This window comes from Eretmochelys imbricata, chromosome 9 (genome assembly GCF_965152235.1).
Source record: "Eretmochelys imbricata isolate rEreImb1 chromosome 9, rEreImb1.hap1, whole genome shotgun sequence".
In the NCBI taxonomy this organism is placed as follows: Eukaryota; Metazoa; Chordata; order Testudines; family Cheloniidae; genus Eretmochelys; species Eretmochelys imbricata.
Window position 1 is genome coordinate 38,047,708 of NC_135580.1, and position 17,539 is coordinate 38,065,246.

Consider the following 17,539-nt stretch of genomic DNA (forward strand, 5'->3'; position numbering starts at 1 on the left):
TGTGGCTCAGGAGCTGCTTTGCTGGAATCCTTTCTTTCTTTTCTTTTGCTGTCCTTTAATCCAAACCTTCTAACCAAGTATTGTTGCTGGACTAAATTATCTGGTCTAGTGAAAACAGTATTTCCTATGCCAAACAAGTCTATCTGGGTCCAGTCGTGGAAAGGTATAATTGAATTTACTGTCTGCACACACCCAGGGAGGTTTTCAGAGAAACACCTTGTTGGGCAGAACACTAATAAAAATGCAATATGTAAAATCCCTGCTATTAAAACCTTAGTCATAGCAAGAACTCACATGCAATCACCTAAAACAATGTATTCAAATTTCTAACCCTAATGCACCCTTGCTGATTATTTCTCAAGGCTTTTAAGGGCCATGTAGGTCAGGGAGGATTTACAGCAGCACAGAGACAGGGTAGGTTGGAACTCTGAAGGTATGTCTGTGTGAAGTGCCAGACTGTGCCTGTATGTCACAGATCATGGTAGTGGGTAGTACTAAGAGGCACTGCCCTGGTGGGAACACCTCAGGGCAGCATAATGCTTCCAAGATTGCAGTCATGGCGCCACCCTTTGACAAAGTGTAGTATTCACTTTCCTCCAGGCACACAGGTTCTGTTCTGCTGTCCTGTAATGGGGTCGTGGCCCGTTCTTTACTCCTTTTGGGGAGTCCTGTACCAGCAGTAGTGCTAGATTTGCACAGTCCTGGTACATTTGGGTGCCAGGACTGTGCCAGGCTTGTGCATGCATGAAGGACTGGGCATAATCAATCCCTGTGTGAGGAAGCCGTGGCAGGAGCATTGATCCAATTGCATGGACTGTTCTTTGCACCACTTGCCTTTTGCAATGGTTTAGCACACTCACAGAGCAACACTTTTTTCTGACAGAACAATTTTGGCACGTGCACACAATGGCATCTCTTCTGGTTGTGTGGTTCAAGATTAGGGACAACATTAGTCATCTGACAAATATCATTTCTGTATTAAACAAAAACTCTTTCTAAACAGAGAGCTTTGTAGTGCTTTTCTGGAAAATTGATAGACACAATGCAGTGCGATGAAATGTACCTCTCCTGCTACGCTCAAGGTCCCCTGTTTGCTTCAAGTTACCTCATGGGTTAGACTGATGTAGAGTGGCTGTTGTGATGTGGAATTTATGGGGTCCAAGAAGTAGTAAAATTCAAAACTTCCCTTCCCTCTTTGTCTGTGGAACATGCATTATTATGCTTCCTGCACCTGCGGCTATTAGAAAAGCACCATAAATGACTAGACATGATAAAATCTCAAGAATTGGCAACACGACAGAGAGCCATCACCCTAACCCCTCCTATCCCATATCCAAACCTTCCTCCATGAGGGCCCAAAAGGGGAACCCCTATGAATGCAGCTCTCTGGCCTGCAGAAGGTGCCGTTTCCCTGTGTGATCCCAGTAGCATGTTTGCTCCCTCCACTTGCTTTGCAGTGGAAAAACACTGGCTTCACTCTATTTAGGGCCCTCTGTGTCCATGAAAGGATTTTCCCTTGTGTCATTTTAAGGGTATTTTCTTCTGACCTGGCACAGAAAGCTCTAGGCATGTCCGAAACAAAGGATGTGCTGATCGCAGATGAGATAGGAAAAATGCCCTGTGTTTTATAAAAGAGACTGAAACTAAGCTTGTCAATCTGAAAACTCTGCCCACTCCTAATTCTTATAGCTTCATTAGCAAATATGCTTCAGGAGGAAAGGAAATTGCCTTTCCCCTCCCTTTAATGTCAAACCATCACTGGGTAACTCCCCTGCATCTTCCTTTTCATGCTGGAGGTGGTGTGCTCATCTCTGCAACCTGCAAGCATCTGCTTCCCTAGTTTTCCGCTTCATTGCTTCTCTGTTTAGACACTGCCGTGCCCTGTCCCACATACTAATTACTGACTTTTTGCTTCTGAGGAGCTTGATTCATTGTGGCACATTTTCCCACGTGAAACTGGACACAGAGCCTTGGAAAAGCGTCTTAAGGCCTTAATGGACTTCAGAGTAACTCTAGGTTTAACCCAAAAGTTGCTGCAGTATCTGAGCCAGAGGCAGCTGTTTAGGATATTTGAAGTATATTATAGGCCAGACTATACAAACCTTGCTCATATTCAGTATCTTACTTCATGAATGCCCCCCATTGAAGTCAGTGGGACTTTTTGCAGAGTAAGGTACTACTTGTTGAGAGTAAGGATTTTATAAGCTGGTCCTGTTTTAAGCAGCAAAGCACTAATCAGACTCGCCTTAATGGCAGCCCTTCTCATGGCTCTCCAGACATGCAAACAAGATGGGGTAGATGCTATTGAAGGTGGTGGGGTTATAGTAAGTGTCGTGGCAAGTCTGTAGAAAACATCTCACTTTAAAACACTTCGGCATTTCCGCAAAGCCAGGAGCTGTGTTTGTCCACGGCTTAGTCCTGTGAGGTGCTGAGCATTTTTTGGGATGCGTTGATCTTCATGGGCGTTCAGCTCCCTTAGCAGGCAAGAGTGGGATCTGATTGCCCTCGGTTTATTGGGATGTACTTCTGCTGTTTGTTTCTGTATGCTTTTTTATTTACTTTCCAAAAGACATTTTAACGTTAATTCTCTTGTCGTGATGAAACTGCTGGAAGGTAGTACGGCAAAATTTCCCACAAGACAGAAATACTGAGGGACAAATGCTGTCACCCTGTGTGGGTAGCTTGAGCAAATGGGCTTTGTGTAAAGGAGTTTTGTGATTCTGGAGGGTGAATGGGAATCCTCCATTTTCCCATAGTTCAGTGCCCAACCAGTAGTTCTGTGGCTGTTACTGCAACTCATGGCTACAATGGTGTCCTGGACCACTGTCCTCACCCTTAGTACATTCAGGGGCTATTCTGACCAGTGGATCTGAATACTTGTATACCCACTGGATATGCTTTTTTCCTTGCTTGATTCTGAAACATCCCCCTTCAAGGAGTTTTACATCAACTTTTAGAGAGAGGAAGGATGGCTTTGTGGTTAAGGCATTGGACTGGAACCCAGGATGTCTGGGATCAATCTGTCTCTGACTCTGCAGAACACTTCCTGTGTGACCTAGGGCACCTCACTTGATTGGTTATGCCTCAGTTTCCTCACTATAAAACGGAGATAATACTTATTCCTTTTTTCTACCTTTTGTCATGACAGGAGCTATCACTTACTGTGTATATGTACAATTCAGATCTTAAAGTGCTGAGGTCCTGATCTCAGCTGGGGCCTCTAGGTGCTACCATAGTACAAATAAGAAATTATAAATAAAAACCTGCATGGAGCACTGCTCTGTGGTGAACAAAGAGTGCAGACTACCCCTTGCAGAGGCTTCCTGTGGCCTGACCGCTTTACTTATTGGACCCCACCAATTCCATTGCCTTTCAGGCCCAGAAGTAGAAGGTTTGTCTCTGAGAGAGAAGCAATGTTTCACAAGCTGGATTGGATCCAAGGGGTTGCTCTGTAATTATTACTGTGTGAGGTGCTCAGATACTAGGGGGATGGAGTACCTCGGTACCATAGATAGATAAATAGATCGATTTAGTTTCTGTATCTACGATCTTTTTCCTTTTTCCTCACATGCTAAAGACCCAGGACTGGATGGCCCCTTTCTGTTTGTACAACTCATACTGGCTTCATGAAATGTTTCAAGTGTGGACCGAGGATATGACATGACCCTCACAATCTCCCCTTCCTTAAAGGAGGATACTGCCCCAACAGTCTGCTCCAAAGCTGAGACCTTCTTATCCCTGTTGAGTCTGGGCAAGCAGATCAAATCCGTCCCTTTACCATCCTTTAAACTGTGTCATCCCTTCACTGTTACCTTCTGCTACAATTGAGTTGCTTTGCAGTGTCAATAATGTAATACTACTTCAGCTCTGTTCATTCAGTTTGCGGCCATTGTCTGATGGGTGTTTCTGTCTCTTTGCCACCTGTCAAATTATGATTACTTTATTTTATACACATCACAAGATTGGCTGAAATTTTTCAATTTTTTCAAAAACAATTGTTTTTTCTAAAACAATTGATGAATTTTTAAAAACCATGAAAAATGTGAATGGAATTTTTGTGTTTTTTTCTCCTGCCTCCCTCCGTTTCCCTGTAGAGATGCATCCGATGAAGGGAGCTGTAGCTCACAAAAGCTTATGCTCAAATAAATTTGTCGGTCTCTAAGGTGCCACAAGTACTCCTTTTCTTTTTGAAATTTTTTTGAATTTCTAAATGTTGATGAACTAACATAGTTTGAGAGAGAGAATTTTCAGGAAAAGTTGTCAATTTTTTTCCCATTTTTTGACTAGCTCTAAAAGTCCTATTTTAAATTGGGATCTTCTAGAAAAGGGTTCCTCCCCAATATCTTTTGGGGGTCATAAAATGTAAATCTGAGACTGTTAAGCACGTGATCATGTCCTTCAGAGAAGGGCCTTCAATATCCTAGTCAAGTACCAACTCTCTTTCTTACTTTCTGTCTACCTTATTCTCCCTCCAGTTACATTTGCATCAGAGACAGTATTCTTCCTTATTTCCTGTTCTCAGTTGTTTCTGTAATTTCGATGTGCATTGTTAAGTAGCTACTGTGTTCCACCCCCCAGAAGTGGCTGCATTTCACTGGTTGGTAAAGTGTTCCTTACGGTATAAAATCCTTTACCTACCTCACAGGGTGTTCTGAGTTATTCTTGCCAAATCTAAGTTTTCTAAAATTATGAGTCTGAACTCAAAAAATTATGAGGTCAGCTTTAAAATCATATATGATTTAAAACTTACTTTTTGGATGTTTCTGTTACTTTTGAGCCTGTACAGGAAGACACCTGCCTTAAATACATAAATAAAAATGCAGGCCTGCCCATTGGCTACTAGGCAGGGGTCTCAGAGTGGCTTCAGTCTAATTGGTAACAGTGGGAGGTGGCAGCCGTCTTTCCACGAGTGAAAGATATAAGGAGGTGGTGGCCATCTTGACCGAGGACTGCCTGAGGCATTATTCCCATTATACATAATGGGGAACTCTGGTGATGTTGAATAAACACAAAAGTTTGTGAGTTTGATGCTGCCATCAGGAGATCACAAAAGACTTAAAAAAATCCATAATATTGTAAAATCTGTGATAAAACTTATGATAAAATATCAAGAGTTAACTTTGGTTAATGTCTAAAAAATGCTTTGTGCTCCTCAGAGGGTATGGTTATTATTTAGTAACGAGTTAATTTTTCGTCTTCATCAAGGGACCAATAAAGTGAGATCTACTGCACAGTCTCCACTATCATTGACTGCAGTGGGAGCTGGGGCACTCAGCCCCTCCTGGAGACAGAGTTTTGAGATGCCCTGAAGGAATATTTTCACATGTTTTTAAGAAAAGGCATTTTTGTTTTCTAGGCCCTCCGTCTGCTCCCCTGAACCTGATTTCCAATGTCAATGAGACATCAGTGAACTTGGAGTGGAGTGCCCCTCAGAACAGTGGTGGCCGCGACGACATCTCCTACAACGTGGTATGCAAGAGATGTGGGGCTGGTGACCTCAACCGCTGTCGGTCATGTGGCAGTGGTGTGCACTTCAGCCCCCAGCAGAACAGCTTGAAAACCACCAGGGTCTCTATTACTGACCTTCTGGCCCACGCTAACTACACCTTTGAAATCTGGGCAGTGAATGGGGTGTCTAAGCAAAACCCCAGCCAGGACCAGGCTGTCTCAGTCACTGTGACGACTAACCAAGCAGGTAGGCCTCTAAATGCACTCTCCTCCTCTTCCTCTCCCATCTGCTTTTTGCAAATGCCGTGACTTCAGTTCATGTCTTTGTAATTAAATTAATGAAGAGAACCCAAAATATAAAGTGCTGAGCCGGATCCATATTTTCAGGATCATTTATATGGAGTAATGTTAATGTTCAAAGGTAAGCTGTGGGTAGAAAAACAGAAGGGTTTGATTAGGACTTTTAGGTACAGCCCTGCAGCAGCCGTGCCCCCCTCCCAGTGCAGCACTTTATTGGTGCATGATACTGGTCTGTCTACAGTCTCACATTGTTGGGTATTGCTAAGGGGGTGGAGCTATGGCCCTGCTGCCTCTCTGCATCCTGTGGGAGAGACCCTAAAGGTGGAAGTGATTAGGATGGGAGTTACAGGGGGAGTAATCTGCACTTCCCAAAGCTTTGCCTGGCACTTACATGGGCTATTCAAGGATCAGGGGTATTAACTCTTTGCACGCTTCTCCTACACTATGCACCTTTATACATGGAAAGCAGAATTTGGCCCATTGTTAAATATCTTCATAACCAAGTTACTAACAACATTTCCGTTTATCAAAACCGAAGTAGTTTTTTAATATCAAAAGAACCTTTCACCATTTATGCTATTTTGTTTGCTTTTTTGCTTCTCATCCTGCTAAGACAGTGAAACTTGATTTGTAAGTTTCATCTCTGTTTAGGCTATATTCCATTCCACTTTTTGGTTTTGGTTCTATTTGCTTGACTTTGCAGTACTGCAGGAGAACGACAGTATTCAGTTCAGATTCTGTTCTTAAATTTTAATTTAAGGAAAACTGTTTTCATTCAGACACAGCCAAAGTTTCAAATACAGCCTCCACTCTGGAAGTGTGTGTGCAAAATTATTTACATATGCACTTGCATTTGTACAACTCAGATCTCTAGACATCATGCTACCAGACCCTCAGATATATGACCTGATCCAGCAAGGTGCCAAATGGCGTCAACTCTCATTAAAGTGAAAGGGACGCAAAGCCTCTAGGAATGGGTCCATAATTACCATTTATGTACAGAATCATGATTTTGTGTACACAGTGTTGTATAAATATCTAACCAGTTAGAAATATACTTACTTATGCAGGCAAAATTACAAATACAATTTTAGAATTGCGGTTCCTTTGAAAATTTGGTCCTGTATTTTTTTTTGTAGAACCTTTTAACTGATGATATTCCCTTAAATTGTGATTTCAAAATGCAAACTATTAATTTGGCCAGGACTAACAGAGAAAAGAACTGACAGAAAACACAGAGAGAATATTAGGAGCGAGCTTTGGGAGAGCGTTACATACAGAATATGAAACACCAAGGTTGAGGACTGCAGTCGGATTTGTGTTTTGTGCACTGAATGCTTAGCAAAGAAACCGCTTTTGATTTTTTTGGCATGTGTGGGGGTTAGTGGATGCATGTATGCATGAATAATTAAGTGGGATCCATCTCCTGTGTGAAAAATTCTGCCATCTTATGATTTAATATTCAAACCGGAATCTGATTGAATATGCAAACCAGAATTGATTTTGTTTATTATCCACGGGTAACAGTTCTTCACATCAGGAGGTATGTATTTTTGCCAGTATTTCCTGCTGTTAGTCTATCAAATGCTTCAGGAGGCCAGGGAAAACTATGCTAGTGTGAATGAAAAGGAACTCAAAGATGCCAGACTGCCCCCTCTGCACTTCACATCACATTGGGCATATAACGTCCTAGGATAGCCATGTGGAAAAGTAAGAACTTGTGGCCCAAATCTACAAACCTTTCCTCCCAGGAGTTAATCCTTACGTATGCAAACAGTCCCTTGACTTCAGTGGAACTGCTTGGTTGAGTAAAGGTTTGCAAGGTTGGGCTCTTGGGTTTTACAAATAGTTATTCATGTAATCATTGTAAATGGGAGTCTGGAGTGCACTAAAATTCCTATGGCAGCAATTTTCTGTTGTAATATTTCATTATAAAGAGACACTGCCGTGGTTAAATATATAACCATATATATATCCATCCACAGGGCATGTTTTTGCTCTCACACCATTTTCACACCAGTGTAACTGCCTTGATTTCACTGGAGTTACTCCTGATTTACACTAGTATAAATTAGATTAGACTCAAGACCCTACAGTAAAAAAGCTGTTTGGCTAATAAAACACCTGTTAAACACCTTTAGCTGTTAAAACTGAAAGAATTTAAACACCTTATACATTTTTTGCTATGTATCCTAAGACATTCTCACACTTAACAGAAGAAAAAATAGATGCACTCTATGAATATGACTCTTTACTCACGTGAACAGCCCTTTTGGATCAAATCCTGAGGTCCTCACTCAAGCAAACACTCTGTGACTGCATATGGACTGAGTATATTAAGTGACTGAGCAGAATCCGGGGAGTGGGGTTGGGGGGCTGCATGTTAAGTGTGCAAGTACCTCCTAAGGGCATTCGGATATGCCATTCTCAGAAAATGTTTCATTACTAACTACAAAATGTGCAATTTCCTGAAATCTCAGAGTAGATTTTTAAATGTTGATATAAAAATGATCTCTATGTGTGAGCCTCTTTAGGAGGGAGCATGTGGGGGCAGATGGAAGGCACTGGGAAATCAGTATATTTATTACTGTACGTGATATGAGCTTGAAGATAGGTACTGCAGCTACAGAAGAGGTACAGTTGAAGGGCACAGGTGCTTTCTGTTTGCTTTTGCCATTTTACTCAACTCAACTGAGACACTGAACTAGGCTATTCACTTTTGTCTATATATATTTTTTTCAGTTAGCAGCCCTTCTCAATTTCCAGTGCTGCAGGAAAATGTTTATATGAAAATAAACACAACTTTTGTCATTGACTTTTTTTGCAGGGGGAGGGGAGGAGAGAAATATATTGAAAAATGTACTAGTGCTAGATCCTGCTTTCTTAAAAGACCCTGTTTCTTTTAAGACTAAATTTCAGGTCTCAAACCAATTGAAAATCTCTCTTTAATGTTAAAAATAAAACTTGTGACATTTTAAGAATTTTGGCCATAGAATTCAGCTCAGCTTTCTTCACGTTGGTTATAAAATGATACTTTTTTTAGTACCTGGGAGACTGACACACAGGACACTTCCCCTCACTTAAACTTGGAAATATAGATATATTTTAAAGAAGCAAAACATGAAAGGGATGTTGTTGAAACCTACTGGCAGTGTCATTATTGCAGCGAGCACAACAAATGACTGCTATCAATGTTTTCTAGCACCCGTGGCGAATTTGGCCTGCTGTCTATGTTCATGACCAAAGAAAATCACAATTAGTTCATCATCTAAAAGTCAAGTGAAAGTACTGTGGAAGACCTGCAGGGACACCATTCTCATACCGGGCCAAAAGAGGCTCTACCAGGAGGTTGACTGAATGACACACAAATCTCAGAGCCTTATTTTTTCCCAGAGGATAATGCTGTGAAGCTGTTCAAAATTAAAAGTAAATCTCTCAATAAAGAGACCTTTCATGACAAGCAGGAAGCCTTTGTTTCATGGAGGGGGGCACAGTACAGTTTATATTTTTATTAGAATACAGCCTAAGCCATTTAGGTCTCAAACCTGACAGCCCAGTTCACTGGGAATAGTCCTTGATCTGTGTGTATGGCCGCATAGCGCGGTGAGGGCAGTGTTCTGGATTGATGGTGAAGCAGTTCATGTGGAAGGAGGGTCAACAGGAAACAAACTTCAGATGAGATTTAAACTAGAAGATCATTATGCTGCTTTCCTTCCTCCCTCCTTTTTCAGTTTCATTTTATGAGGGGCAAAGCTCTCTTTTCAGTCCTTTTCTCGAAGAAATTATATGGCTGATGTTTATGAATAGACATAAACAGGTCACCTGTTGATTTGTTACCTTGTTAGGTTACCTTCGGCTCAGTTTCTCCTTAGGTGGACCACGGCAGCTAGATGGATACAGGATATGCCAATTAGGACAGAAATACTGTATAAATAAACAGATCTGATCTTTTCCCTCATCACACCAGACTGTGGATGTTTTAAAAAGTGCTGGTGATCAGAGTCAAGAATGGATCTTATGTATATCTCAGACTTTCTGTCCCTCTCTGCCTTCCCCCCTCCCTTCCCCCAGTCTGTCTAGCTGTCTATTTGCCTGTCTCAAAGATGCTTCATGTCAGAGGATGAAAACTGTGGCAGATCATGCTCCAGTCTTTCTACCTCCTCCCTTCCCCCCTCATATGCTCCCCTGGTCCCTCAGCATCATACAGAACCCTGCCATTATTTGCCTTCCATTTTATGTAGTAACTATCAAGGCCTTAGAGTCATCAGTGCTTGGGCTGGACACCTTCCCCTGCAGCGTGGACCCAGATGAGCTGAGTATTCTTTGGAGCCTCATTTCAGTGGTAATGATTTTATCAAACTGTGGTGTCCATATCCATTCTAGATATTCAAGCTCAATGTGGTGAAGGAAGAGGCTGACACTCTTTACCCCCACACTCCATTTCCTTATTGAGGCACAATTACTATAACAAAGAAAAATCTAAATGATCCTTTGGAAGGAGTCTTATGTAAACAACTACAATTTTTCAAAATCAAAGAGAGCAGGGTGGTTTGTTTGCTTCCAAATGACTCACCATCTCGACAGGATTTTTATGATAGAGGAACAAATTCTTATTCCGTCTTTTGGAGTAACTTATTTCAAAGCCGGGCTTTCCTTTCAGACATTGATTAGCATTCCACACACATTGCACCACGCAGCACAGAAAATGCATATAGGGTCCTATGTTCTGCCAGTCTGATTTAGACTGTGCAAAAGCAAATAAGGATCCATGGATATATTGTGCCCTCAGACAGTGTACACTGCATACATTGACAACAATAGAAGTTGCGTGCAGAGATCAAGAGCGTGATATGGCCCTTAGTTTGATTCCCATACTTGGAGCAAAACCTGCCAATGCCACTTAAGCTAAGGGCTTGTTAGTGTTTTCCATTTGAATACCAATGCCACTAAAACTAAGAGTCTGTCAGTGTTTCCATTTGAATACCTCCCTCTCCCTAGGTATTCATAACTCAGCCATAAAGAATTGCTCCACACTGAAATATAGAGATATATAACGAGCTTGTTAATTTGCAGGAATTAAAAGAAGCAGCAGCAACATGCACCTGTAAGCACATGGACACACTCAGGGCTTGTCTACACAAACATTTAGTTTCCAGGAAGCTTGGGTGTGAATATACCCTGCAGTATCCTGCCATGCACTAACTGTCCATGTGGACCCTGCCGATGAGCATTAACATGCCCAAGGGCACTTTAATCTACTCCTGTTACAAAGCAAACAGTCAGTGCACAGCAGCAGAGTCCCCACGGACAGTTAGTGTAGTGCAGGGTATAGTCACATCCCTGCTTGCCACAAACTGTAAGTGTTCATATAAAGTTCATGTCCATATGAAAATAAAATCAACTGATTCTTCAGATCTATCTATCTAACTCAGGGGTGGGCAAACTTTTTGGCCCAAGGGCCACATCTGGGTGGGGAAGTTGCATGCAGGGCCATGAATGTAGGGCTGGGGCCGGGGGTTGGGGTGCGGGAGGGAGTGTCGGGAGTGGGAGGGGGTGCGGTGTGCAGGAAAGGTCTCAGGGCAAGGAGTTGGGGCGGAATAGGGGTACAGGATGTATGAGGGGGCTCAGGGCAGGGGGTTGGGTGCAGGAGGGTGGGGGTGCGGCCGGGGGATCAGGGCAGGAGGTTGGGGTGTGGGGCACAGGGGTGGTGCGGGGTGCGGGCTCCAGCACCGCTTACCTGGAGTGGCTCCAGGGTGGCAGCGGTGCCACGCTGCTGAGGCAGGCTCCCTGCCCGCCCTGGCCCCGCGCCGCTTCTGGAAGCAGCCGGCACCACGTCCCTGTGGCCCCTGGGGAAGGAGGAAAGGGGCCGAGGGCTCCGCACGCTGCCCTCACCTGTGGGTTCCACACCCGAAGCTTCCACTGGCTGCGGTTCCCTGTTCCCGACCATCGGTTCCCCGTTCCCGGTGAATGGGAGCTTCAGGTGTGGAATCCACAGGTGAGGGCGGCGCATGCAGCCCTCTGCCCCCTTTCTACCTCCCCAACCCCGGGGCCACAGGGACATGGTGCCGGCCGCTTCCGGGAGTGGCTGCGCCATGGGGGTGGCAATCCTGCGGGCTGGATCCAAGGCATGCCTGTTTATGTGGGGGAGTGAGTGGTGGCAGGCATGCGGGCATGAGTGTGTTGAAAATATTATTGAAAGGAAATTGAGTCAACGAAAGGAGTTTTACATTTCATGCTGAAAGTGGTGAGGGCCAAGGTAGCAGGAGTGAGCTCCAGCTCCTGTGAAAGTTCTCTCTTCTGGGCTCACAAGCCTCTACCTGTTGGCCAGCAGTTCAGCGTTCTAGTGGAATGTAGTTTTTCTGGAAGGTCATGGTCCCTTGAGGGAGCGGTGGTTGAACAGGTAGGGAGGGAAGAGCTTTGACTATCAGGACAAGGATCTGAGTAGGGCTCCTCAGTGTGTGGAATGATGTATTCATGGGATGTGGTGTGGATGACCACAATTCCTCCAGGAACTAAGAACAGCAGGGGGTGATTAGCCAGATTGTAGCACCTCCAGAGAAGTAACCACCACCTGGAGATGCTTACATGTACTAGTTCAAACTGGATTTTCCAGAGACCAGCAGACAAAGAAAGGACTTTTAGATAAATAACCTGAGTTTAAACTGACTCAGGGTCTTCTTTCTGATCCTGCAGATGGACAAGTCTTTCTGTCCGGGGGCGGGGGAAATCCCTGCAGAGGGGTTGGAAGGACTTGACATGCACAGTCTCCATAAGACTTGATGGGTGACCTCTGGTAAACATCTAGCATGCATGCTGTTTATTGTTTTTTACTGTGTTTTCTCTGTAATGCTGTCATTTTAAGAATTAATATGCTTGCTTATAAAGAGCTGTGAGGTAAGTTCTAATTTCAGGCAATTACAGCTGTTCATAGCCTCTGAGGAGAGAGCAGAGCACACACACAAGTCTGTTAAGATAGTGTGACTTTTGTAGGCAGGGAACTGTGCACCCTGGAAAATCCCTGGTCACGAGGGAGACAGGTGGGGTCTCTACACTAGAAATGATCTATGAGGAGCTGGGAACCTTGAGTGGGCGCCCTTGGTGGACCATGGAGGGGGAATGCAGGTGCAGTTGCCCTGCGCTGTGGTTGGCAAGTAGACAGGCTACTGCATTGTGTACCAGGTTTTTCAAGATGTGAATGAGCTGTGAATGACAATCAAGCCTGGAGGCAATGAATGAGTGGATTGCCATGGCTAGACCTTTTTTACCAGCCTGGCCCCACCTCCTACCATCTTCCTACCACCACAACCCCACCTTTCTCCACCACCCCTTTTCAGTTAGTGCTCCCAATGGGCCAAAGGGATCAGGATCAAACATTCTACTGTAGGAGACTAGGGTGACTGGTGTGGGTGTGGGTGTGTTACCTTCCTGCTTAGTGCTTCCTGCTCCTTGTTCCGGTTTGATTCCTGGTTCCTGCTTGCTGAACTCAGCGTTCCAGTTTCTCTTCCTTTATGCGTGTACATAACATTGGGGTGTGTGCAGTTACTCAGGGCATGTAGCTCCAGACCTGCCATTTGGACTGTTGTTATGTTTTGTTCAGGCTGTTGCTGACTCAAGTGGCTCATGGTTATTACATGTTTTGATTGACCACCTACCTGTGTGTCTTGCTTTGATTCCTTGTGTTTTGGAACTGCTGTTCTCGGGCACATCAGAGTGTAATGTTACGTTGACAAGGACTGTGCCAGCAACAGAGACCTTTGCATGACCACACAAAATGGGGAGGAAGCTTCTTACATAGACCCTGCTTTGCACTGAGACAATATGGTCCCTTTAGGATGGCTCTGCTCCCCAAAAGAGTGAGTTAAAGTGACTGTTGGAGAATATCTGGGTCATGCCAGAGGCCCCGTGCATGAGACATTTGCTTCCCCCTGGCCGTTGTGCTCTTGTTGTGCTATGGGTTGTGGCAGAGCTGGCAAAGTACCATTCCAGAGTCATGAAAAGAGGGGATTGGAAATGAGAGGTGTTTTATTTTATGTTAAAGGAGGTGGAGCAGTCTCCTCAGCATAGTATCACTCCTGAACTCTGTTGGAAAGGAGATTCCAAGCTAGTGAAGGGAAGACTTGGAGAAGGGGTGACATGGTGAGAGTGGCAGATGCTGAATCCTTTGCAGCAGGATTTGGTAGAGATTCAAGTACATTATATGTATTTTTTTTTAAATCTAAACTTCTGTGAATTTTTAACACTTGCAATTCATCTACTAGGCGTAAGCAACAACCTCTTTTTTTATTTTTAATTGAACATGTTGAGGTAGACCCTCAGCGCGTGTAAATTGTCCTAGCTTCATTGAAATTAATGGATAATTGACACGAACTGAGAGTCTCCCCATTTCCCCCCCCCCCCCCCCTATTGTCTCTCTGGGAAAGTTTTGCTTTTGCATGTTTGAAGGCTTGTAATGCACTGCGTTATCATAAAGAGTTTTAAGGCAACACATGTAATGGATTTGAGGAAACCACAGAACTTTCAAATTACTGGTGCAGGAGAGATCCACAAAGAAATAATCCCAACACATAAATGAAAAAATTACATGGAAGGAAAAAATAAGTGGTTAGGTAAGGAATACTTTTCATTTGGCTGTCTCAAATGCTTACATGTGATACAGATACAGAGTGATGGCCAGTTGAAAATTCATTCCCAGGCACCTTTAATTATGTGTGTAGAAGAGTGTGTAGAAATAAGGAACTGCAGTTTTCTCGTTAACAACTCACTGTGTTTATACACAGATTGCTGCTTCTACTGATGGTGTATAAGAAAGGTGCAATTATAAGTCTAAGCTTATGTGCTACCATCTTAAAAGCAAAACCAGGAAAACTATTGTTGGGAGGGATTAAATTCTTATTTTAAGGTAATTTCAGTTTTACACAAAGAAATAATAAAAATAACAACTGCCTACTTTCTGGCAAAGCCATCTGCACCACCCATTTCCATGAATTTGTATTCAAGGTGGGGAATATAAGTCCCGGTCAAGAGGGAAAGAAAAGCTTTCTAAAGAGTCTTAGTAAATAACCAGCTTCAGGGTTCAGTGAACAGCTTAGACAACTTGCATGTCAGATAGTGCCAAGAAGTAATTACAGCATTTAAATAAAAGTTGGTCACATTTTTTAAAAGATCACTATGGGAAATGGATGATTCTTAGTGCCCTCAGCAGAAAAGATGGTTTCATCTGCAAGACTGAGCAGCACCAACCTTTATTTTTATTTACATTTATTAAACTTAAGCTAGATGTATACCTCAGACCCCATTCTGATCTGTGTTATGCCAGAGCAAATTCAGAATAACTAAACTGAGATCAGACTCTATCAGACTTTTATTTACTATGAATTAGTTAGCTGCACTTGGCAATGTTTGTTCACTCTACAACTCTCTCCATTTGTATTCTAATCCGAGTGATTCCACAAAAGCATTGCAAGGAGTTTTCAGTTCTTTATACAAGATGGTTTGTGGCTACCAAATGTTCAGATGGGCTTCTTATTTTTCTAGCTGTCTTCTCAACTGACTCAGTTAATTACTATCTACACCAGAGAGCAGCCAGAAAGACACCAGAATCCAGTCTGTAGTTGAGCAACAATAAAGGGATTCAGAGAACTTTTATCAAAGCTTCCATTAACCCCCTGCTGATGTCCTCAAACAGGATTTTTTTTAGAGAGTGGAAACACAAAAGCTAGTCTGCACAACTGCCCCTGTGTGTCCATTCAGAGGTTTTAAATCCGCATAGTTACTAATTAAAATGCCGTGCAATGTAGCACAAATAAACATAGTCTGTCTCTGAATTCCAGAGTTTCTGCAATGACTCCGGATTTAAGGAACAGGTTAGTAAATTGACCTGGCTGTGGTCAGGGTAGTCCTGTTCCATTCATATATTTAATGGTTAGTTTGTAGCTGTTGTTGAAAAAAGTGTCTCAGATCTATCCATATGCATGAAAAATACTCCCAAGGATTTCATTCTTTGATGTCTTCTGTTTCTCTTTTTCTTTTTGCAGAGAGATTTATTGAGCCATGAGGGCCAAATAGAGCTGTAGCATGTCTACTGGATTCTATAATCAAAGTGGTAATGTTTTGCTGGACATCATAATGCTGAGCTTTCCAGTGAAATTTCTTTCACTCAGATTTGTCACTTCTGATTTGGCCCCACATGTGAACTGGGATGAAGAGAGTCCTCTGTTATTATGGTAGGACTCCAGTGGGTTCCTCCTCCCCAAACAAATCATGTAAATATGTGTCTGCTCTTTGCATACACTTGAAGGATTTCATGGCATCTCTTTAGATTAACGTAATCTGCCTTTATTACTAAATTCAAGAGCTGGCATCTCAAAACTCTGATTTAGTAACCTGCTTGACTGTTGGAGCACTTTGATTCAGAGTCTCTGAGAGTAATATTTTGTAATCTCTAGGTAACAAAAATTGATAGTGTTTTTTAGACATTTCTCTTTTAATAATTCTAGCGAGAAGAAAAGGAAACCAAAGTGTATCTCTCTATTTTTTGTTTCAAAGATTCCTTATGAAAAAGTCTATAGAACTTAACAGAAAAAAATTATAACCATTCTCTAGGCTTTTTGAACTCTCCTATAGAATTTAATTAAACATTATATTCCTACTTTTGAAGACTATAGGCTAGTTTACACACACACACAGAGGAAGAAAAGACTATCATTTTCTATTAAAGTCTACAGGTTTTAGAGTAATTTCTATTAAACCATGTTTAATTTTGATAGAACCCTATTGGTTTAATCAGTATTAAATTCTGTAAGACATTTCCATGAAGGATTACTGCAGACAGAAAAAGTGCTAAAGTTAAATTGTAATATGTAGTGGACATAAATATCCTTTCAAAGATTCCTGAAAATTAGTGGTAAAACATTTAATGTTTTAAATTAACTTTTTTATTATTTTTAATCTATTGTATCCTGTTATAGGAACATGTTAATAAATAACACAGTAAAGCAGATTTGGCTGGGTAGTGTGCAAAAGAGAGGGGTTGTACATAACTGTTGTCTAGTATATGAAGCAAGTTTTGTGTAACATCCATTCATTGTAGCAAACAAATAAAGGCAAGATCTGAAGACAACCCAGAACAATGACTCCCTGGGAAGACTGTGTTTGTCTAGATAACATACCACATTCTTTAAATCTGTCTTCTGAATCAGCCTCCATTTATCTTTCTTAGCATAACAGTGAACACGGACTGAAGGGCCACATCTTTCCTTCTAGTTATCAAGACTTGGTGCATGCACATAAATAAGACTGTAGGTGAATTGAATTTGCAAGTAGCTGCAGGCTTAACAAATATTCTTTCAGCTCCAAGGACAATTGAGGCCATGGTGATTGGTGGGATTTTGTAGGGTGCTGCAGGATTTTGTGGGTTTTCTATAGAACATCGAAGATGATGTGCTGGGCCCTGCAGTGCATTTCCATGAGCATGCCGCACCCTGTTGCTATCGCTGCTGCATGTGCTGAAAGTTAAAAAGGCTGCAATTACGCTAGCGCTGGGAAGAAAGCAGCAAGAGAAGTGATTTGAAGAGAGTGGACCAGGCGCAAAGGGAGACAGCTTCAGAGCCGTTGGCAGATGTGTGATTTATTTTCAACTGGAGATCGTTTTTAGAAATTGAAGAATAGCAAATGTCGCAAACAGTGGAGGCTCGGCAGGGTAGGCATTGTCTTGAGTCAGATACAGAATGATCTTTACCTACTGTGGTAAATTGTTCATTTGTGTATTCACTTTCAGATGTCACCAGTTTCC

General features: G+C 42.5%; 1 protein-coding gene across 1 annotated transcript in view; it reads left to right on the plus strand.

Annotated features, from left to right (window-relative positions):
* EPHA4 (EPH receptor A4) overlaps positions 1–17,539 on the plus strand; it is a 119,384-nt gene that overhangs the window by 64,419 nt on the left and 37,426 nt on the right. Inside the window, exon 5 of the mRNA XM_077825787.1 lies at positions 5,357–5,695. Coding sequence (XP_077681913.1) covers positions 5,357–5,695 — 339 coding nt within the window. The remainder of the gene's footprint in view (positions 1–5,356; positions 5,696–17,539) is intronic.